This window comes from Manis javanica, chromosome 7, assembly GCF_040802235.1.
Source record: "Manis javanica isolate MJ-LG chromosome 7, MJ_LKY, whole genome shotgun sequence".
Taxonomy (NCBI): Eukaryota; Metazoa; Chordata; class Mammalia; order Pholidota; family Manidae; genus Manis; species Manis javanica.
The window spans coordinates 85,961,353-85,986,232 of NC_133162.1; the positions used below are offsets into that span (position 1 = coordinate 85,961,353).

Genomic DNA, 24,880 nt, shown 5'->3' on the forward strand with positions numbered 1-24,880 from the left:
TTGTCTTGTTCCTGATCTTAGAAGAAACGCTTTCAGCTTTTCACTTTTAAGTATGATGTTGGCTGTGGCTTTGTCATATATGGCCTTTATTATGTTGAGGTACTTGTCCTGTATACCCATTTTGTTGAGAGTTTTTATTATGAATGGATGTTGAATTTTGTCAAATGCTTTTTCAGCATCTATGGAAATGATCATGTGATTTTTGTCCTTTTTGTTGATGTAGTGGATCATGTTGGTGGATTTTCTAATATGATTTTTCTTTTCTACTTGTTTATTTTTGCTTTTATAAATTGGGTAGCAGTGTATATTCTTCTGTATGTATATTTTTACTTATATGATTAACAATGTGAAAACTTTACATGTCACCTTAATGCATGTTGGTAGACGGAAGCATCAGGGTATTATTTAAACTGCTACACAACTACTTACACTGTCATAAGTGAATATATATGTGTATATATATAAATATGTATCCTTAATATTATTCACATACAAATGAATTTCAACCATTAATACCAACTATTGACATCTTTTAATTCTTTGTATGAAATAGGCATTGTGTTTTACCTCCATTATTTTATTTAATTCACAAAACAACCCTCTTTATCCATTCACTCAACCATCAGATTTTTTTTGGCATCAGCCATATACCAGTTGTTATTTTTTCTGCTCTTATGGAACTTATATTTTACTGTAGAAAATAGTCAATAAGCCTATACCCAGATATATTTAATGTAGTGTCAGATAGTGACAATTATCTGCCTATGAAATAGTCTCTACTTTACTTTCCAGTTCACACCTTACATATGAAAAAACTGAGGTGTAGAAAGAGGTGTACCTAAGGCCACATCAGCTTGGTGTAGCTATAGTATGACTGCTGAAATACCCTACCACTTTTTAAAGGACCTCGTACTAGAGAAGACTTAACAATTTCCTTACTCAAATGCACATTGCTGTGCCTCTCATGTGATTATTAGCTGCTTATATGGTATGAAAGCTGTCAGAGCTGTAGACATTAGGAAGAATCTGCTTAAACTAAGGACATAGTCTGACTATTATTCTTGGATATATCCAGATATGAACCTTTTTTTCTTTCTATTTGCTTTATTTTTGTCTCAAAAGTGACTCTACCCACCGAAATAGATTAACTGATTAGAAATACTGATCACCAAAAATACTGGACAATTTAAAATACTATTAAAATATTTATCTTGCAGGATGATTCATTAAAAACTATCATAATTTACTTACACATAGTTAATGTTTGCAGAGGCTATTATTGGGAGACTGATGTATGTTTTCATAATTTAAAATAAAGGTTCAATCCTAATGAAGGACTCCATTATTCCTCACCTGCCAAGGCGTCATTTTCATTCCTATGGTCAACTTCCTTCCTTCAGCTCATTAAATCATGACTCAGTACCCCCGTTTTCTCCTGGATCCACTACCTGTGTGGTGCCTCTCAGAGCAGGTGCAGTAATGGTGCAGGAATGCTACTCCTACCTGTTCAGTCTCATGAAACATTTCTTGGGAAATGCTTTTGTAGGGTTGAATTTCAAGTAATGTATATGTACCAAATCATTTTAATAGAAAATCTCCAGAATTATATTCATCTTTCTGATCTCTTCACTTTCATCTGATTTCTAATATGTAACTGTACACTTCTCAAAAGTACTTTATAAAATTCAAGAACGATGATTATCCAGAAATAGTAATGTGCCTACTAAAACACAATGTGCTTTAAAAACCTATTAATTATTTTGGAATACAAGGAAGTGAAACAGTATTTGAAAATATTTTGTCAAAACATTCTGAACTACTTATGTACACCCTTCTAATTCTTTAAGCTTATCAAAAGACTCAAATTTTGCCAAATAATATACATCCTACTAAGCTTCAGCATTGTTATTTAGAACTTTGAACTCAAGTATTGTTACACTTCTTCAAAGAGGGAGAAACATCACTTCCTGTTAATCACTCTATTTCCTTTGGATTAATTAACTTTATACTAACTAAGATTCTTTTCATGGTCTGATAATCAAAAATTTGCAACAAAAATAGCTTCCTTCATCCTTATTAATTTATAGACATGTGACATTTTAATTTGTATACTGCAAGGTCCTCGAAAATTTCCTCTTGCTCAAACTGACTCTCTTCTGATGAAAATGCGTTCAGTGGCAAGTGATGAACTTCATATGATGATGCAAAGGAGAATGAGCCAGGAGAACCCTGTCCAGGCAACTGAAGCAGAGCTTGCACAGAGACTGCAGAGGCTCACTGTCTTAGCAGTTAACAGGATCGTTTATCAAGGTAAAACTAGATAATGAATATGTTCTTACTCAGATATTAAATTAAAAGGAAAATAATTTACGAGGGAACTGATTAGGTTTCAAATCTTTAAACAGCATTAACAACCTTAACATCTACACTATTGAAATAATTTCTTATTTGCAACTAATAGTCTTGAATAAAGGTCTACTTTTTAATCAATTAAAAGCTGGACTAGATTTACCATTGAGTTTAAAACAGTAGAGCACTTCCAGTATTTTTTTTAACTTTTTGTTGAGATAATCATAGGTTCACAGTTGTTAAGAAACACTATAGAGGTCCCATATACCCTTTACCCGGTTTCCCTAATGGATTTTGCAAAACTGTAGTCCAGTATCACTACTAGGATATTGACAGTGATGCAGCCAAGGAACAGAACATTTCTATCACAAGGATCCATTTTGTTGCCTTTATAATAGCCATATCCACTTTCCACCCACCCTCACCCCTTCCTTACAGGTCTCCAATTTGTTCTTCATTTCTGTATTTTCCTTTAGGGAATGTTATGTAGATAGATGTAGTATGTAGCCTTTTAGTATGGGTTTTTTCACTCAGCATAATTCTCTGCAGAGTCATCAATGGTTTATTCCTTTTTTGTTGCTGCTAAGTAGTGTTCCATGGTATTGATATACTAGTTTGTTTAGCCATCCACGTATGGAAAGACCATCTGGGGTTGTTTCCCATTTGGGGCTATTACAAATAAAGCTAGCTGCTGTAAACGTTTACATACAGGTTTTTTGCATGAATATGTCTTTATTTTTCTGGGATAAATGGCCAGGAGTGAAGTTGCTGGATTGTATGGTAGTCGTGTATTTTGTTTCTGTTAAGAAACTGCCATACTTTTCCAGGGTAACTGTATGATTTTACATTCCCACAAACAATGTATGAATGATCCAGTTTTCTTTACATCCTTAGCAATATTTGGAGTTTTCACTATATTTAAGTTTAGCCATTCTGATAAATGTGTAGTGAGATTGTATTGTGGTTTCAGTTTGAATGTCTCTAGTGGTTAATGATTTATGTATTTATATAAAAAATATAATACGTAGAGCAACCACTAAAAAGCTATGTGAAGAAATACACTCAAAAATACTATAGATAAGTCAAAATGGAATTCTAAAAAGTGTTCACATTACCCCAAGAAGACAGGAAAAAGAAAACAGTAATTGTTAATCACTAGAAGAAACATAATACACACAAGATTTTTTAAATTAAGGTATCATTGACATACAATCTTATGAAGGTTTCACATAATACACCCAAGATTTTTTTTTAATTTTTCCTGTTTCCTGGCCCCTAAACTAAACTCTGAAATTGAACCGTTTTTATCATATGCACAGCACTTAATAGCACAGCATATACAGTGAAACAGTTCTGCACATCCACCTAAAATGAAGAACATGTGGTCTTTATGTTTAATTAATGAAAGTAAAGTCATGAGGATGGCTTTAATTTACAGTGTGGTTCATCTTTAGTAAAATAAATCTTTAATTTAAACTTGCATGACTTATGAATGCTTAAATTTCTACATTGTCTTAGGTGAATTCACTTTTTCTCTAATACACTGTATCTACATCTAATAAACCAACTACACTTTTGTATTGTGACATCTGAATTATCAGCTACATAAAGTATTTCTACCAACATCATTACCATTTGTAATGGCTGAGTAGCAGTGGTCTAATTTTCTATTCTTTTCTTGATTCAAAGAGTTTAATCCAGACATTATTGACATTTTGAGCACTCCAGAAAATGCAACTCAAAGCAAGACCTCCATTTCCCAGACTGAAATTTCTGAAGAAAATATTCATCATGAGCAGCCTTCCATTTTCAGCCCATTTCAGAAAGAAATGTTTGTGTATCTGGTAGAAGGATTCAAATTATCTATTGTAAGTAAATAAATTACATGGAAAAATGTTCATTCACACAGAAGTAGTAGAGGTGTCATGTATCTATATTACATGTTTTCAAAATCATATTTCTATTTCACAGAGTTTTCTGAAACTCAGACTACTTAATTTTTAATAAAAGAGTAATATATGTTGCTAATTTATCCTTTCCAGTATGACTCACTTCATGCAGCATTGGTTTTTAAGTCTGTAACAAGAAAGCCATTTTGTACTTTAGTAAGATCAGCATCAGAAAAGAGTACGACTTTGGTGATTACTATGAGAGTTTAAATTAATAGCCACTTGTTAAAGGACTTTATTTATAGCTACTTACTCTTGAATTATTATTATGAAGTTTAGATCTTGGCTTAAACATATCCAACACCATCAAAATCACAGAGAGAATACTGGCAAGTGTCAAGATCCATTTGTCATTGGCTCACATGGTCTTCTGTGGGTCACTTACCGTTGACCATAGGGAACAAAACACTCCAAAGAACCAAAGGCCAGTCTAATTCTAGCAGAACTCATAAATCATGATTCTGACAATCTCTACATCTAAGCTAGATTTTCGTGTCTGCAGGTTTCACTTAGAATTGAATCATTCACACAAGGCCCTTAGGACTAGAGTAATAGAAGAGCCAATTCTAAAACTCAGACCAAACTCTAAGATGTACTGATTCCAATGTCAAACCAGACAGGAGTTTGGATTAGGGTTGGCTTAGCCTTAATGAAATCACAGTTGAAACAAGCTCTTTCTATTATTTCTTCGGAAATACTGGTAGTCAATTTATGTGCAGTTCTTAGTTTGTGACTATTATACTTAATATCTTGGTACTAATTCAAGTCTTTATTATGAATCCTTTCTCTTTATTTATATTACAAAATCAGTGTGGGCTTATCCACTATTCTTCTTTGAGAGTTCTTTTTTCTTTAGCTTAAAATTTCCAAGCCCTGTGTAATTTTTTAAAAGCCTTAGTACTTAAACTTCTTCATTCATTTCTTTTTTATAATTGTGGTAAAACATACATAACATAATAATTACTATTTTAACTGTTTTTAAGGGTACAATTACGTAGTTGTAAGTACATTCATATTGTTGTGCAACCATTACTACTATACATCCCTACAACTTTTTCATTATACCAAACTGCTCTGCACTTATTAAACACTTAACTCTCCATTACTCCCTGACAACAATAGCTGCTCAGTCACTGATAATCACTATTGTATGTCCTGTCTCTATAAATTTTACTTCTAGATATCGCATATAAGTTATCATATAATATTTCATATAGTATCTGTCCTTTTGATATGGTTTATTTCATTTAATATAATGTTTTCAAGCTCATCCATATTGAATCATGTATCAAAACCTTATTCCTTTATAAGGCTGAATAATATTCAATTTTGTGTATATACCACATTTTGTTTATCCATTCATCGATCAATGGACATTTGTATTGTTTCCACCTTTTGACTATTTAGAACAATGGTCCTGTAAATATTGGTGTACCTCCATCTCTTTTAAACACCCATTTGTATGGATGTATATGTCTTTCTAATTTGACTATTTAAAAAAAATCTATAATAAAACACCTTCCATGATCTTTAAGGCTGTGCTGAGGCTAGTATATTATTGCTTAAGAAGTGTTATCTTAATTTATTCTTATTCTGATTTAAGGGTTCAGGTAAAACCAGTGGTTCCAAGCAGCAGTGGACTAAGATCTTATGGTCTTGTAAGGAAACCTTCCGAATGCAGCTTGGGAGATTACTAGTGTATATTTTGTCACCAACCCATCCTTTGCAAGAGAGAAAGCAAATTTTTGAAATAGTTTGTGAACCCAATCATCAGGAAATATTACGAGACTGCCTTAGCCCATCCCTGCAAGTAAGTATCTCTGCGTTTCCTACATAAAAGCTACCGGTGAGATGTAAAGTTGTGCAAAACAAGAGCTGAAAATACACTGTATTTTCACGCCAAACATCATAAATACAGTTTTTTTACCAGACAAATACCACCTGAGTTCTTTTCTTCAGATGCTCTATACCAGACTCAATGTGGCCTCTCTGCTTATTTTCCTTTCCATTTTTCCAGTGCTTAAATTAAGAAGTTCTGTATCTGAGTTCTTACAAGGTCCTTTGTAGTTTGTTACTTAATCTTGAAGTGTTTTCTTTATGAACTGCTTGGAAACTTTTTTAAGAATGATATTATTAATGAAATATCTATACTGAATGGCTCAAGTAATAATAAATATGACGTAAAAAAATGCAGCACTTCAGAATAAAAAAAATTGCTGATCACTAGGTATGATCAAATAAAGTACATAAAAGAATTTCAGTCTCTAAAATCTATTGCTTAAAGAGTGATAGATGGAGAGTTTAAATAGTGCAACCATTTTAGAGAGCTGTTCAGCTGTTTCTTATAAAATTAAATATACACTTAACCTGTGATGCTAAAATTCCATTTTTACATATTTACTTAAGGGAAATTAAAACATATGTCCATAAAAAGACTTGCACAATATCCATGACAGCCTTTTTACCAATAGCCAATAATTGGAATAACGCAAATGTCTATCAACAGGAGAATGTATAAACAAATTGTGATATATTTATACAATAGACTGTTACACAGCGTTAAAAAGGAAAGACTACTGATACACCTGCCATTATAGATGAAGCTCAAAAACACTATATTGATGAAAGGGGCAAACAAACACAAAAGAGTATACACATTCTAAGGTTCCATTCAGATGAAGTCTAAGAACAGGCACAATTAAGATATGGTGATAGAATTCAGGACAGTAGTTGTCTCTGTGTGGAGGTGAGCAGCAAGAAGAGGAATTGATTGGAAAGGAGCATTGGGAAGCTTTGTACTACTTCTTATGTTGTGTAGTAGTTACCTAGGTATATGCTATTCTCAAAACTCATAGAAACAAACACATAATATCTATATGCTTTATTGCATGAAATTATACCCCTGTAAATAAAGAAGTGGATGATATATAAGAAAGGACAGGTGTCCCCTTTAATACCTGGGAACTCAAATATATTGGAAACCAAAAGGTTGCAGTTTTGATGCTCTTCCCAACATTTAGGTTCTCTTCCCAATATTATGACTCTCAAGCACAAAGGGCATTGTCTTCCCTCTCCTCAGGCAGAAGCATATCCAGCCCCATAATTTTTCCTTCTGTGGAGAATTTGAAGTGATGTTCTTTCATTCCTTTATACTCAGCAAAGTTGCAATCCATCAAAATCCAACCCTGGTGGGAACAGTTTTCTTTTCCTCATATCAATGTCCATTCTCTACTGTTCCATTTCTGTCAGTGGAAGCTTTACTGATTTCATCTGGAAACTTGAAACTATGTTTGATTTTTCTTCACTCTTGAATCCATTTCATTACCAAAGCCAGTCATTTATTTAGCCGTCTTTCTCTATTGTCTACCTTCCCCATCCTAGTTCAGACTTTGACCCCTTATGTTCCAGTCATTACTGTAACCTCCTCTCCACCTAAAGACCAAATTACTGTACCTGTTTTTTTTCAGTTTATTATGGAAACTTTCAAACATACCTAAAAGTTGGCAGAAATAAAAAAATCACATGACTGTTGATCAGCTTGAATTTTTCTTTATAGTATTTTGAAACAAATGTCAGATATCAAATTTTAGTAGGAATGCTTTGCATTTTCTGTTACATCACGGCAGGAGGCAGAGACTGTCAAGTTGTTTGAGTTTGGGTGTCAGCCTGATACATTCATTATAAAGTTCATCCTCCATCTTTAACCTAATAGTTTTAGCAGCCATCAATGTTAGTTGCCAAAAATCCACTTTTTCACTATGAGCTGCAAAATGGTGATTTCTCTAAGTTTCTCATTGCACTAGCATCTATTAGCTCTGGTTCTTCTGTAAGGAAGAAGATTCCCTTATCGAATATTTGCTACCCTAAAATACAGTCTAAGTAGGAAAGATAAGGTTTTTTCTCCCTATTTATTAATTTTTAGAATAATGAATTAGTACCCTAGCCACCTTCAGTTTTTATATTAGTTTTTATTTTTGAGGTGCCATTATGGTATTTTTTATGAATATTTTAAACAGTTTCAAACCATTGTAGTTACAATTCTGTTTGGTATTCCGTTGAACGCCTCTGTAGATTCAAGTTGTTGTGCTCTTTTAACATGACCTTTTTAATTTTTAACAAGTTAATATGATTAACTTCCTTGCTTTCTGGAGCACAAGAATGCCCCAGGGTCATCTTGTACATTTCCTTTTCCAGACCTAGAACCAAGCTTTTCCCCCCAGGAAGCTCCCATTTCCTTTTAATGAGATAATTGTATTTAGAGACTACATATCTAGGGACTAGGTATCCTCACTTCTGTTGTATTGTCACTTCTCAGCCTGTTTAATGGACAAAGCTAGGAAATACGCATCTTTTTTAAAAAAAAAAACACAATCATGAGTTCATCTGACACACTTTTTTTGGATTTTATATTTTTATTTCTTTTTATTATTGATAATTCTGATTCCTGATGACTTTAGAAAAATCAAAGTATACTTGATATACAATCTTATATTGGTTTCAAGTATACACCACAGTGATTCAATAGTTACCCATATTTTTAAATCTTCACCCCCACTAGTGCAGTTACTATCTGTCAACATAGGAAGATGTTACAGAGCCTTTTGCTATATTCTCCATGCTGTACTACCATCCCTGTGACCAATGTATATTTCTCTCCACCTACCACCCAGCCCCTCCCTCATGGTAACCACCAGTCACTTCTCATGCACCTATTTTGTTCATTTTGTTTTGTTTTGTTTTTAGATTCCACAAATAAGTGGAATCATATAGTATTTGTCTTTTTCCACCTGGCTTATTTCACATAGCTTAATATCCTCTAGGTCCATTCATGTTGTCACAAATGGCAGGATTTCCTTCTTTTTTATGGCTGAATAATATTCCATTGTGTGTATGCACCACTTCTTCTTTATCCATTCATCTATTGATGGACATTTTGGTTGCTTCCATATCTTGGCTATTGTAAATAATGAGGCAATAAACATAGCAGTGCATATATCTTCAGATCAGGGATTTTGTTTTCTTTGGGTAAATTCCTAGAAGTGGAGTTACTGAGTTGTATGGTATTTCTATTTTTAGTTTTTTGAGGAACTTCCATACCACTTTCCACAGTGGCTGCACTAATTCATATTCCCACCAACAGAGATTTTCTTCACATCCTCACCAACACGTTCTTGTCTTTTGGATAGTGGCCATTCTGACTAATATGAGGTGATATCTTGTTGTGGTTTTGATTTGCATTTTTCCTGATGATTACCGATATGAAGCATCTTTTCATGTGCCTGTTAGCCACCCATATTTCTTCTTTGGACAAATATCTATTCAGGTCCTCTGCCCATTTTTTAATCAGGTTATTACTATTTTTGGTGTTAAGGCATGTAAGTTCTTTTTTCTGGATTGAACCCCTTATCAGATGACTCATTTATGAATATATTCTGCCATACTGTAAGTTGCTTTTTCTTCTGTTGATGGTGTCTTTTGCTGTGCAGAAGCTTTCTGGTTTGATGTTGCCCCACTTGTTCATTTTTGCTTTTGTTTCCCTTGACTAACGAGATGTATCCAGGAAAAATTGCTCATGCTTATTTATGTTCAAGAGATTTTGCCTATATTTTTTTCTAAGAACATTATGGTTTCATGTCTTACATTTAGGTCTTTAATCCATTTGGCTTTACTTTTGTGTATGGTATTAGACAGTAATCCAGTTTCATTCTCTTTACATGTGGCTGTCCAGTTTTATCAACATGTTATTAAAGAAACTTTCTCTTCTCCATTATATATTCATTGCTCCTTTATAGTATATTAATTAACCATGTAAGTGTGGGTTTATATCTGGGCTCTCTGTTCTGTTGACCTGTGGGTCTGTTCTTATGCCAATACCACACTGGTTTGATTACTGTAACTTTGTAGTATACCTTTAAGTCAGGGAGCTTAATACCCCCAGATTTGTTTTTCTTTCTTTTTTTTTTTTTTAGATAATTATTTTTCATTGAAGGGTAGTTGACATACAGTATTACATTAGTTTCAGGTGTACAACACAGTGATTGAACATTTATATACATGATAATTCTAGGTATCAGCTATCACCATACCAAGTTGTCACAATATTTTGACTATATTCCTTATACTATACATTACATCCCAGTTACTTACTTATTTTACAATTGGAAGTGTGTACTTTATTTATTTATTTATTATTATTATTTTTTTTGTGAGGGCATCTCTTCTATTTTTTTTGATCAAATGATTGTTAACAATAAAATTCTGTATAGGGGACTCAATGCTCAATGTATAATCATTAATCCACCCCAAGCCTAATTTTCTTCAGTCTCCAATCTTCTGAAGCATAACGAATGAGTTCTTACATGGTGAACAAATTCTTACATAGTGAATAAGGTACATGGTGAACAGTACAAGGGCAGTCATCACAGAAACTTTCGGTTTTGATCATGCATTATGAACTATGAACAGTCAGTTCAAATATGAATATTTGCTTGATTTTTATACTTTATTTATATGTGGATACCACATTTCTCTCTTTATTCTTATTATTTTTAATAAAATGCTGAAGTGGTAGGTAGATGCAAGATAAAGGTAGAAAACATAGTGTTGTAAGAGAGCAAATGTAGATGATCAGGTATGTGCCTGTAGACTGTGTATTAATCCAAGCTAGACAAGGGCAATAAAACATCCACAGATGCAGCAGATTTCTCTCAGAACAGTGGCGGGGTGGGAGTTCTAAGCCTCACCTCTGTTGATCCCCAATTCCTCACCTGAAGGCCCCCCTGCGACTGTGCCTGTCTTAGGTTGTTCCTCCCATGAGGAATCTTACCCGTCTCTGGCTAACCAGTCATCTTCCGGGGCCATACAGGGAAATGTAAAGTTGGTAAGTGAGAGAGAAGCCTTATTGTTTGAAAAGGTTAGTTTTTTACTTCTTTGCATATTTATGCCCTGTGGCTTCTATGCCCAGCATTTTTCTTGAGGTATCTTTACCACTTGGAAGAATTGTGATACACAGTAAATTTGATATGAGGCACGAATTCTATTTATGGGTTGTAACTAGGAAGGAAGAAGAAAAGCTATAGAAGTAGCAGGCAGAAGAAAACATGGGAAGATTGATTATTTCTTTGACATATCTTCTTGTATAGTAACTTCAGCATGTATAGGTATTAAACTACTAATTAAATTGCACACACACATTAACATAATAGGAATACAGTTACATAACCAAAGCATACCTATAATGTATCTCCAGTATCAGCCATCTCCAGTGAAACCAAGAAAACCAGTTAGGCACCTTAGGCATTTGTGAAAACTTATCTATGATATGGTGGATATTGTCCAACTGAACTTGAACAGTCTGAGAGAAATCAGACAAATTAAAACAACCCATTACTGTGGACTGTTCACATCCCATATGTTCTTTTAACAGTAAATAGTCTGTAGTTGTAAGATTTTGGAGCACTACAATTTGCACTTCTCCTAATTCTTGGTTGAGTTCCAACAGTGTAGATCCAGTCAAATTTGTTGTTTTACTGTATGCACAGGCCAGCATAGATATCTCCTTCTTCATTCCCATGGCAAGTCCAGGAACTGATGGGATGAGTGCATCTACACCTGTAGCAGCGCGTGGATCTTTGTTGGGGTTTTTTGATAATCATCTTCTGGCATGAGTCTTCCAGACAGTGCTGATGTTGGAAGTTCTTTTTCATATCGTATCTTAGTTCATTTTCGGGGTAGCCAAATTAGGCTTTGATCCACAAACCCTTTGCCTACACTTTTATATGCCTTTTATACCATTGTGTAGATCTCATTGGAGGTCACCACACAGGAACTGCTTTTTTTTTGTTGTTATCATTAATCTACACTTACATGATGAATATTATGTTTACTAGGCTCTCCCCTATGCCAGGTCCCCCCTATAAACCCCTTTACAGTCACTGTCCATCAGCATAGCAAAGTGTTGTAGAGTCACTACTTGTCTTCTCTGTGTTGTAAAGCCCTCCCCTTTTGCCCACCCCCATGCATGCTAATCTTAATACCCCCCTTTTTCTTCACCCCCCCTTATCCCTCCCCACCCACCCATCCTCCCCAGTCCCTTTCCCTTTGGTACCTGTTAGTCCATTCTTAAGTTCTGCGATTCTGCTGCTGTTTTGTTCCTTCAGTTTTTCCTTTGTCTTATACTCCACAGATGAGTGAAATCATTTGGTATTTCTCTTTCTCCGCTTGGCTTATTTCACTGAGCATAATACCCTCCAGCTCCATCCATGTTGCTGCAAATGGTAGGATTTGCCCTTTCTTATGGCTGAGTAGTATTCCATTGTGTATATGTACCACATCCTCTTTATCCATTCATCTATCGATGGACATTTAGGTTGCTTCCAATTCTTGGCTATTGTAAATAGTGCTGCGATAAACATAGGGGTGCATCTGTCTTTTTCAAACTGGAGTGCTGCATTCTTAGGGTAAATTCCTAGGAGTGCAATTCCTGGGTCAAATGGTAAGTCTGTTTTGAGCATTTTGATGTACCTCCATACTGCTTTCCACAGTGGTTGAACTAATTTACATTCCCACCAGCAGTGTAGGAGGGTTCCCCTTTCTCCACAGCCTTGCCAACATTTGTTGTTGTTTGTCTTTTAGATGGCAGCCATCCTTACCGGTGTGAGGTGATACCTCATTGTAGTTTTAATTTGCATTTCTCTGATAATTAGTGATGTGGAGCATCTTTTCATGTGTCTGTTAGCCATCTGTATTTCTTTTTAGGAGAACTGTTCAGATCCTCTACCCATTTTTTAATTGGGTTACTTGTTTTTTGTTTGTTGAGGTGTGTGAGCTCTTTATATATTCTGGACGTCAAGCCTTTATTGGATCTGTCATTTTCAAATATATTCTCCCATACTGTAGGGTTCCTTTTTGTTCTATTGATGGTATCTTTTGCTGCACAGAAGCTTTTCAGCTTAATATAGTTCCACTTGTTCATTTTTGCTGTTGTTTTCCTTGCCCAGGGAGATATGTTCAAGAAGAGGTCACTCATGTTTATGTCTAAATGTCTAAGAGGTTTTTGCCTATGTTTTTTTCCAAGAGTTTAATGGTTTTATGACTTACATTCAGGTCTTTGATCCATTTTGTGTTTACTTTTGTATATGGGGTTAGGCAATGGTCCAGTTTCATTCTCCTACATGTAGCTGTCCAGTTTTGCCAGCACCATCTGTTGAAGAGACTGTCATTTCGCCATTGTATGTCCATGGCTCTTTTATCAAATATTAATTGACCATATATGTCTGGGTTAATGTCTGGATTCTCTAGTCTGTTCCATTGGTCTGTGGCTCTGTTCTTGTGCCAGTACCAAATTGTCGATTACTATGGCTTTGTAGTAGAGCTTGAAGTTGGGGAGTGCAATCCCCTCTACTTTATTCTTCTTTCTCAGGATTGCTTTGGCTATTCAGGATCTTTGGTGTTTCCATATGAATTTTTGAATTATTTGTTCCAGTTCATTGAAGAATGTTGCTGGTAGTTTCATAGGGATTGCATCAAATCTGTATATTGCTTTGGGCAGGATGGCCATTTTGAAGATATTAATTCTTCCTAGTCATGAGCATGGGATGAGTTTCCATCTGTTAGTGTCCCCTTTAATTTCTCTTAAGAGTGACTTGTAGTTTTCAGAGTATAAGTCTTTCACTTCTTTGGTTAGGTTTATTCCTAGGTATTTTATTTTTTTTGATGCAATTGTGAATGGAGTTGTTTTCCTGATTTCTCTTTCTGTTGGCTCATTGTTAGTGTATAGGAAAGGCACAGATTTCTGTGTGTTGATTTTGTGCCCTGCAACTTTGCTATATTCTGATATCAGTTCTAGTAGTTTTGGGGTGGAGTCTTTACGGTTTTTTATGTATAGTATCATGTCATCTGCAAATAGTGACAGTTTAACTTCTTCTTTACCAATCTGGATTCCTTGTATTTCTTTGTTTTGTCTAATTGCCATGGCCAGGACGTCTAGTACTATGTTAAATAACAGTGGGGAGAGTGGGCATCCCTGTCTAGTTCCCGATCTCAGAGGAAATGCTTTCAGCCTCTCGCTGTTCAATATAATGTTGGCTGTGGGTTTATCATAGATGGCCTTTATTATATTGAGTTACTTGCCCTCTATTTCCATTTTGCTGAGAGTTTTTATCATAAATGGATGTTGAACTTTGTCATGCTTTTTTAGCATCTATGGAGATGGTCATGTGATTTTTGTCTTTCTTTTTGTTGATGTGGTGGATGATGTTGATGGACTTTCGAATGTTGTACCATCCTTGCATCCCTGGGAAGAATCCCACTTGGTCATGGTGTACGATCCTTTTGATGTATTTTTGAATTCGGTTTGCTAATATTTTGTTGAGTATTTTTGCATCTACGTTCATCAGGGATATTGGTCTGTAGTTTTCTTTTTTGCTGAGGTCTTTGCCTGGTTTTGGTATTAGGGTGATGTTAGCTTCATAGAATGAGTTTGGGAGTATCCCCTCCTCTTCTATTTTTTGGAAAACTTTAAGGAGAATGGGTATTATGTCTTCCCTGTATGTCTGATAAAATTTGGAGGTGAATCCTTCTGGCCCGGGGGTTTTGTTCTTTGGTAGTTTTTTTATTACCACTTCAATTTCTTTGCTGGTAATTGGTCTGTTTAGATTTTATGTTTCTTTCTTGGTCAGTCTTGGAAGTCTTGGAAGGTCAGTCTTGTTTTTCTAGGAAGTTGTTCATTTCTCCTAGGTTTCCCAGCTTGTTAGCATATAGGTTTTCATAGTACTCACTAATAATTCTTTGTATTTCTGTGGGGTCTGTCATGATTTTTCCTTTCTCATTTCTGATACTGTTGATTTGTGTTGACTCTCTTTTCCTCTTAATAAGTCTGGCTAGAGGCTTATCTATTTTGTTTATTTTCTCAAAGAACCGCTCTTGGTTTCATTGATTTTTTTTCTATTGTTTTATTCTTCTCAATTTTATTTATTTCTTCCCTCATCTTTATTATGTCCCTCCTTCTGCTGACCTTAGGCCTCATTTGTTCTTCTTTTTCCAATTTCGATAATTGTGACATTAGACCATTTATTTGGGATTGTTCTTCCTTCTTTAAATATGCCTGGATTGCTATATACTTTCCTCTTAAGACTGTTTTTGCTGTGTTCCACAGTAGTTGGGGCTTAGTGTTGTTGTTGTCGTTTGTTTCCATATATTGCTGGATCTCCATTTTGATTTGGTCATTGATCCATTGATTATTTAGGAGCGTGTTGTTAAGCCTCCATGTGTTTGTGAGCCTTTTTGCTTTCATTGTACTATTTATTTCTAGTTTTATGCCTTTGTGGTCTGAAAAGTTGGTTGGTAGGATTTCAATCTTTTGGTATTTACTGAGGCTCTTTTTGTGGCCTAGTATGTGGTCTATTCTGGAGAATGTTCCATGTACACTTGAGAAGAATGTGTATCCTGTTGCTTTTGGATGTAGAGTTCTGTAGATGTCTATTAGGTCCATCTGTTCTAGTGTGTTGCTCAGTGCCTCTGTGTCCTTACTTATTTTCTGCCCAGTGGATCTATCCTTTGGGGTGAGTGGTGTGTTGAAGTCTCCTAAAATGAATGCATTGCAGTCTATTTCCCCCTTTAGTTCTGTTAGTATTTGTTTCACATATACTGGTGCTCCTGTATTGGGTGCATATATATTTAGAATGGTTATGTCCTCTTGTTGGACTGAGCCCTTTATCATTATGTAGTGTCCTTCTTTATCTCTTGTTACTGTCTTTGTTTTGAAGTCTATTTGTCTGATATTAGTACTGCAACCCCTGCTTTCTTCTCACTGGTGTTTGCCTGAAATATGTTTTCCATCCGTTGACTTTTAGTCTGTACATGTGTCTTCGGGTTTGAGGTAAGTTTCTTGTAAGCAGCATATAGATGGGTCTTGCTTTTTTATCCATTCTATTACTCTGTGTCTTTTGATTGGTGCATTAAGTCCATTTACATTTAGGGTGATTATTGAGAGATATGTACTTAATGCCATTGCAGGCTTTAGATTCATGGTTACCAAAGGTTCAAGGTTAGCGTCTTTAGTATCTTACTGCCTAACTTAGCTCGCTTATTGAGCTGTTATATACACTGTCTGGAGATGCTTTGTTTCTCTCCCTTTTTATTCCTCCTCCTCCCTTCTTCATATGTTGGGTGTTTTGTTCTGTGCTCTTTTTAGGAGTGCTCCCATCTAGAGCAATCCCTGTAAGATGCCCTGTAGAGGTGGTTTATGGGAAGGAAATTCCCTCAGCTTTTGCTTGTCTGGGAATTGTTTAATCCTGCCATCATATTTAAATGATTGTCGTGCTGGATACAGTATCCTTGGTTCAAGGCCCTTCTGTTTCATTGCATTAAATATATCATGGCATTCTCTTCTGGCCTATAGGGTTTCTTTTGAGAAGTCTGATGTTAGCCTGATGAATTATCCTTTGTAGGTGACCTATTTCTCTCTAGCTGACTTTAAAGCTCTTTCCTTGTCCTTGATACTTGCCATTTTAATTATTATGTGTCTTGGTGTTGTCTTCCTTGGATCCTTTCTGTTGGGGGTTCTGTGTATTTCTGTGGTCTGTTCGATTATTTCCTCCCCCTGTTTGGGGAAGTTTTCAGCAATTATTTCTTCAAAGACAGTTTCTATCCCTTTTCCTCTCTCTTCTTCTTCTGGTACCCCTGTAATATGGATATTGTTCCTTTTGGAGTGGTCACATAGTTCTCTTAGTATTGTGTCATTCCTGGAGATCCTTTTATCTCTCTCTATGTCAGCTTCTATACTTTCTGTTCTCTGATTTCTATTCCTTCAATGGCCTATTGCATCTTATCCATTCTGCTTATAAATCCTTGCAGGGTTTGTTTCACTTCTGTGATTTCCTTCCTGGCATCTGTGATCTCCCTCCGGACTTCATCCCAGTGCTCTTGCATTTTTCTCTGCATCTCCATCAGCATGTTCATGATTTTTATTTTGAATTCTTTTTCAGGAAGACTGGTTAGGTCTGTCTCGTTCTCAGGTGTTGTCTCTGTGATCTTTGTCTGCCTGTAGTTTTGCCTTTTCATGGTGATAGAGATAGTTTGCAGAGCTGGTACGAGTGACAGTTGGAAGAGCTTTCCTTCTTGTTGGTTTGTGGCCTTCCTCTCCTGGGAGAATAGCGACCTCTAGTGGCTTGTGCTGGGCAGCTGTGCACAGACAGGGCTTCTGCTTCCTGCCCAGCTGCTATAGAGTTTATGTCTGCTGTTGCTGTGGGCGTCACCTGGCTTGGGCGGCTGCTCCAAAATGGTGGAGCCCCTTTAGAGGGGGAGTGGCTGGGAGGCCATTTATCTCTGCAAGCGGCCTCTGTGCTCCCTGCTGCCCAGGGCGTTAGAGTGTCCAGAGAACCCGATATTCCTTGCCTCTGGACTAAGTGTCCTGCCCTGCCCCTTTAATATTTCCAAAAAGCACTCTCCAAACCAAAACAACAACAGCAACAACAAAATAAATAAATAAATCATAAATAAATAAATATTTTTTTAAAAAAGAAAAAAGCATGATTTTCTTTGTCCTCAGGTGCCGGTCTCAGGCACCCACTCACCGGTCTTGCTTCCCTGTTTCCCTAGTATTGGGGTCCCTGTCCCTTTAAGACTTCCAAAAAGCACTCGCCAAAAAAAAAAAAGAGGAACAGAAACCGAAAAAACAATGGCTGCTCCCGTTTCTTTGTCCTCCGGCGTTGGCCTCAGGCACCCGCTCACCAGTCCTGTCGCCCTGTTTCCCTAGTATCCAGGACCCTACGCATGCACTGTGTCTGTGCTCTGGTCCAGATGGCTGGGGCTGGGTGTTCAGCAGTCCTGCGCTCCTTCTCCCTCCCGCTCAGATCTCTCTCTTCCCGCTGGGAGCTGGGGGGAGGGGCGCTCGGGACCCATAGGGCCAGGGCTTGTATCTTACCCCCTTTTCGAGGCACTGGGTTCTTGCAGGTGTGGATGTGGTCTGTTGTCCTGTGTCCTCTAGTCTCTATTTTAGGAAGAGTTGTCTTTGTTATATTTTCATGGATAAATGTGGTTTTGGGAGCAGATTTCTGCTGCTCTACTCATGCCGCCATCTTGTCTCTCCACCTGTTTTTCTTTCTCAAGATTTCTTTGGCTATTCATGTCTTTTGTGGTTTGCTGTAGTTCATTGAAAAATGCCTTTGGTATTTTAATAGATACTGCATTGAATCTGTAAATTGCTTTGGGCAGGATGGCCATTTTGACAATATTAATTCTTCCTATCCATGAGCATTGGATAGATTTCCATTTATTGGTGTCTTTAATTTCTCTCATATGAGTGTCTTAGAGTTTTCAGAGTACATGTCTTTCACCTCCGTTGTTAGGTTTATTCGTAAGTTTTGTTTTGTGGGCAATTTTAAATGATTCATGATGACTTTATTATAATTATTTATTTGCTTTATCTTTATACTCATATGTGTGTGTGTGTGTGTGTGTGTGTGTGTGTGTGTGTGTGTGTGTTTGTGTGTGTAAAGATGAGCAACATTATCGCAAGCCCACTGAATGCAATTTAAGATTTCTCTGTGGTTCTTTTTGTTCTTAGGATGCCACTGTGGATGGACAATGAAAATATTTTATTGTAAAAGCAGTAATTTTCTCTATTTCATTATGCCACCAACTGCAATGAATAGTTAGCTCCTTTTTTTGTTTTAGAGATTCCATTGAGTTTTTAATTGTTTTTGTTTTTAATTATGTAAAATATCTACATGGTTTCAAAATCAAAATTGTGAAACATAGCACATTCTGAGAGTTTCTAGCTTTTATCTCTATGCCCACCCCTCATTCTTCCCTTTCCCTGTAGGTAACAATCTTAATTTTCTTTTTTTTTCTTTTGGAGAGAAAAGCAAATCTGTGCATGTACACACATACACATATACACACAGATGCACACACAGTGTATATATTATCTCCTCCACTTCTCAACACAAAGAAAAGAGCAAACTATACACACTCTTCTGCATTTTTCTATCTTCAACCAACAATATACCCTAAAGATCATTCCATGGCAATATATAGAGATCTTTTCATGCCTTTATATAGCTGCCTACAAGCTGTATTCCATTTGTTATCTGCTTCATTTTCAAAGCCCCAGGCTTATCGTCTAATGTTACAACTTGAGTCTGATTAATTCTCCAGTCTGTAGCTCTCCTTTCAGGATAGTCTCATCTTTGTCTCTTGTAACCTCTTCACAGCCTGTGTATTCCCCCTGACATGCTGCTTTAGTCATGCTGTCCAGTCTAATCTCCTTTCCTTTATCTGTCTGTATACCCATTCTGTCCATTTAACCATATACCCAGCTCACTGTGTGCCACCTTCAAAGCCCTCCTTTTAGTCCACTCAGAACTTTTCCTTTTTAAAAACTTTATTGAAATTTTTATTTTACACATATTAGCATTTTACTATTTTCTAAGGATCTGTGTTTCATTAGATTCAGTTCCTTAAATCAGTTTTTGAAGGGTAAAACAATACTTTTTTTCATCTCTCCCAAATAATACTCTTTCTAGTTCTAGGAATTCCAACCAATAAATGATTGATCAGACTATGTTAAAGTGATATATGAGAAACAGCTTCAGTATCTAAGAAAATCATGTGTTTCATTGGATATTCAGAATGAATAAAAACATTTCTCATAGTTTTTCAAGGTGGTTTTAGAAAGTCATTAAATACTAAATTGAAATATTTTTAGAGTTATATCAAGAAGATTACCTTTAAGACACTTACATGAAAATATTCTAGTTATTTACCATTTCTGTTTATTTACCAACTTATCAAGCCTTTTACTCGTACAGAGTCTGCTCATTTTTCTCTTTTGGTCTGGTAGCAGCTGTCTACTGACTAATTTGAAATGTGGCATTAAAATGCGCTTTGCTATTTTCATCATCTCATATGTTAATCTTATGCTTTTGGGAAATGACAAGATGTGATTCAGCATGTTAATTTAAATAACCCAAAATGTAATGCTTTCTAAAATCCATTTTTTGACATTTAATACAATTCACATTTTAAAATGTCATAAAGCCAAAATGCAGTGCAAATTTGTATGAAAGCAAATATTTAAAAAGCAAAATTATCCTTTAACTTGGCAAAATTAATGTCTAAATAATAATATACACATAACAATCAGGTGTAAGAGAAATAGTACAGAAGGACCACTTAAAAAGTCATGACTCAAAGTTTGGTTCAGGTTTACACTCTGAGTTACCTTCAGTAACACTGTAATTTTAGAGTGTTCATAAAAGACTGGCCTAAACCAACCCTTCTCTGGGAACTGAGTGCTGAGGTCCCACTGCTTTTAGAGTTTTTCACCTTTTGTTCTCCCTAGGGAGTCATGAATATTTACAAACTAATTTAGAGGTAGGTTTTTGTTCTGAAATTTTCACTTCTATTCCAAGCAGATTTCAAAGGAGAAAGAATAAGGATAATTCTCTTACCTTACAGTTTATAGGAAGTTTCCCTTCCAGTTCAGTTTTTCTATGAGAAAAGCTAAGAATTACTTTCCTTTATCCCAAGCATATTTTCTGTATTCCTTTAGCAAATCCTCTCCCAATTCTTTCCCCAAAAGCTTGCTTACTTTTCTCTTCGTTTTCCTTCTTTTATTTCCATCCTTCCTTCCATCCTTTTCTTTTCCTTTCTTTCTCTCTTTTACAATGAAAATTTTCAAATATACTTAAGAAAATAGAATAGTATAATACCATATAACCACCACTAAAATTTAACATTTGTTAATATTTTTATCATATTGACATCATTTCTTCTTTTTCTGAAGTATTTTAAATTATAGAAATACCATGACATTTTTCAAAGTCATTGTCTTATGTAACCATAATGTATTATATCTAACAAAATTAGTAAACACCCTCATGTCATCATACATCCAATGCATAATCAGATTTCTTCAGTTGTCCCCAAAGTGTCTTTTTTAGCTGATTTATTCAAACCAGATTCAATGAATTAAATCTAGCAATATAATTTAATTTAATTACTGTTAAATAACTTAATGTAAGAATAAAAATTCTTCATGACTAAAAACAATTTTACTTTTTTTTGAAGCATGGAGCCAAGTTAGTTTTGTATTTATCAGAGTTGATACATAATCACCAGGATGAATTGACTGAAGAAGAACTAAACACAGCAGAACTGCTTATGAATGCTTTAAAATTATGTGGGTATAAGTGCATCCCTCTCAGTGCATCAACAAAATCAGACCTTATTAAAATGATCAAAGAGGTGAGTCAGTGAAACCATAAGACACAGTCTTCTTAGGAGACCCCATTAAATATAGTTAAGGAATGATTGAAAGATTTTTTAAAGTTACAGTGTATCATTGATGATAAATTTGAAATAATTGTTTTTTTCTTTATATCGCTTTTTTACTATGAGAGAACATATATAAGCTTATTTTAAGGAGAATTTTTTTCTCTCTTGTCATCCTTATTCATTATCAGTAGCTCTCAGTGAAGGAAAGATTTTTAGTCATAAGTTGAAACATCAACCTTGAGTTATAGATTCTCTAATGAAAGAGCAAAGTAAGGAAGCAAGCAACTATGCAAACCCATTAGATTTGGCAACCTGATTAACTATTCTCCCCCAACTTCTGTCACCCAAATTTTGTGGAAGCAAAGGGGAATTATAACAGTTTAAAATATTAATGTATTCTAATATTCTGGTCTCCTTTGGACAATATTTTTTCCTTTGTTAACTTGGTTTTAAAATAATTTTGTTGGGCTTGGTGCCAATGTTAAATGATAAATAAAAAGTTTTATATAGGATATTATCTAAATCTTTTAGGAACAAAAGAAATATGAAGCTGAAGAAGGTATGAATAAAGCTACCTGGCAGAAAACAGTTAATAATAATCAACAAAGGTAGGATTTTATGTGTTCTAAAAGTCATGTTTTAGGAACCCCTTAGATTTCACATAGACTTTTAGTTTTAAAGTATCATGTTTTAATACACATTTAATGTTTCACAAATGCTCAACATCTGGATAATCTTATTGTTTGTTTAGTCTATTTCAGCGCCTCAATTCAAAAGCAAAGGATATATCTAAAATAGCTGCAGATATCACCCAGGCAGTGTCTCTCTCCCAAGGAATGGAGAGAAAAAAGGTGATCCAGCATATCAGAGGCATGTATAAAGTAGATTTGAGTGCTAGCAGATATTGGCAGGAACTCATTCAACAACTGACGCATGACAGGTGAGCAAAGTGGGTTGTCTTGTGTGAATATTTTATATACTGATGTTAAAATATGTTCATTCCACAATAAAAATTTCACAACATTATCTCATTACCTTAAATATTTTTTTGTTTAATTATTTGTGATTTGTTTCATCTGGAAAAATAATCCTATGAGAATTTTTTTCTTAATTTTTGGTAGGGAGGAAAGGTAGTAAGAAAGCCACTAGCTCTTCCAGATAGTAAAGTCTGTATATTGACTTTAATTTTAAAATACGATCTTTGAAGAAGCATAGAGAAATAATTGGAAAACAGGACAGTTGGGAAAGAGATCTTTTCCTGGCTAAGACATTAATATAATTTAAAATATATATCACAATGAAAAGAGGACTGTTAGAGGAGGAGCCAAGACGGCAGGGTGAGTAGGGCAGCGGAAATCTCCTCCGAAAACCATATATATTTTTTAAAATACAACAAGACAACTATTTCTAAAAGAGAGACCAGAAGATACAGTACAAGAGCCAGGCTACATCTACATCAGTGAGAACTCAGTGTCGCACAAAGGGGGTAAGATACAAGTCGTGGCCTGGTGGGATCCAAGCGGCACCCCCGACCCCAGCTCCCCAGCAGGAGGAAAGGAGTCGGAGCGGGGAGGGAGTGGAAGCCCAGGACTGCTGAATACCCAGCCCTAGTCATCCTTACTGGGAGCACCGACACACATTGCATGGTGTGCAGATATTAGGGAAACGGAACAGTAAAATCTGCTAGTGGGTCCCCACATTCGGCACCCCTGGAACAAAAGAAAAGTGAGTGCTTTTTGAAAGTCTTAAAGGGACAGGGGCCCCACAGCTGGACGGAAGTGTCCTGGCACACACAGCCCAGTAGCTGAGAATCCTGGGGAAATTCAGGCACTCAAGCCCCCTGGGAGGCAGCGCTACTCTGAAACCCCTCATGGCAATAAACAGCCTCCCACCAGTCCCTGTCCAGCATGGCCCCGCCATAGCAGGGGAGCAGCCGCAGCCATAACAACCACCCAGAGCCTCCTCAGCAGCCACCTGGGCCAGACTCAGAGGCCCTGCTGGCGTGCACAGACAGAGGAAGCTGAGACAGGGCACCAAGGGTCATCCTCAAAGGAGAGCACACCCGGCGTGCCTGCCCCAACCCGCAGGGCTCTGGGCTGCCACGACGACTTCCCTGCCCACGGTGGATCAGGAAATAAAACCAGAAGCTTTTCTGAGAAGAGCAAGGTGACCAGCAACCAGGAAGGGACTTTGTTCTCCCAGCTAGCACATGCACCAACTGCCCACGACTACCTCTATAGCCATGAAAAGGCGTAAGAATCTGATCCAGTCCAGAATCACGCAGACAACCCCTGAGAGGGAGCCTGGGGAGATAGATTTAACCAATCTTCCTGAAAAAGAATTCAAAATAAAGGCATAACCATGCTGATGGACCTTCAGAGAAATATGCAAGAGCTAAAGGATCAAGTTAGGAGGGGGAATACAGAAATAAAACAATCTCTGGAAGGACTTAAGAGCAGACTGGATGAGGTGCAAGAGGCCATTAATGGAATAGAAATCAGAGAACAGGAACATAGAGATGCTGAGGCAGAGAGATAAAAGGATCTCAAGGAATGAAAGAATACTAAGAGAACTGTGTGACCAATCCAATCACAACAGTATTCACATGATAGGGGTACCAGAATAAAAGGAGAGAAAAAGGGAGAGAAAGTGTCTTTGAAGAAATAATTGCTGACGACTTCCCCAAACTGGGGGAGGAAATAGTCTCTCAGACTGTGGAAGCCCACAGCCCTCCCAACACAAGGGACCCAAGGAGGACAACACCAAGACACATAATAATTAAAATGGCAAAGATCAAGGACAAGGACAGCATATTAAAGGCAGACAGTGAGAGAAAAAAGATCACCTACAAAGGAAACCCCATCAGGCTATAATCAGACTTCTCAACAGAAACCTTACAGGCCAGAAGAGAATGGCATGATACATTTAATACAATGAAACAGAAGGGCCTTGAACCAAGAATACTGGATCCAGCATGATTATCATTTAAAGTTAAAGGTGGGATTAAACAATTCCCAGACAAGGAAAGGTTGAGGGAATTTTGCCTCCCACAAACCACCTCTACAGGATATTGTAAAGGGACTGCTCTAGATGGAAGCACTCCTAAGGCTAAATAGATGTCACCAGAGAAAATAAAATCACAACAAAGAAAACAGACCAACCAAATACTAACTAAAGGCAAAAAATATCAACTGCTCACAAAAGCAGTCAAAGGAACACAAAAGAGCACAGAATAAAACACCTAACATACAAAGAATGGACAAGGAAGAATAAGAAGGGAGAGAAATAAAGAATCATCACAC

The 24,880-nt window shown here is 36.3% G+C and overlaps 1 protein-coding gene across 7 annotated transcripts in view; it reads left to right on the plus strand.

Annotated features, from left to right (window-relative positions):
- Positions 1-24,880, plus strand: part of LYST (lysosomal trafficking regulator) — a 239,092-nt gene that overhangs the window by 130,469 nt on the left and 83,743 nt on the right. For 6 of the 7 annotated variants that reach the window (XR_012133309.1, XM_073241266.1, XM_073241262.1 and 3 more), the window contains 7 exons: positions 1,319-1,471; positions 2,119-2,310; positions 4,039-4,217; positions 5,902-6,108; positions 21,372-21,548; positions 22,110-22,186; positions 22,330-22,518. Coding sequence is in view for 6 of the 7 variants with exons in the window: in XM_073241266.1 (XP_073097367.1) it covers positions 1,319-1,471; positions 2,119-2,310; positions 4,039-4,217; positions 5,902-6,108; positions 21,372-21,548; positions 22,110-22,186; positions 22,330-22,518 (1,174 nt within the window). In the remaining variant the exon portion in view is untranslated. The remainder of the gene's footprint in view (positions 1-1,318; positions 1,472-2,118; positions 2,311-4,038; positions 4,218-5,901; positions 6,109-21,371; positions 21,549-22,109; positions 22,187-22,329; positions 22,519-24,880) is intronic. The other variant, XM_073241264.1, reaches the window with a different exon arrangement.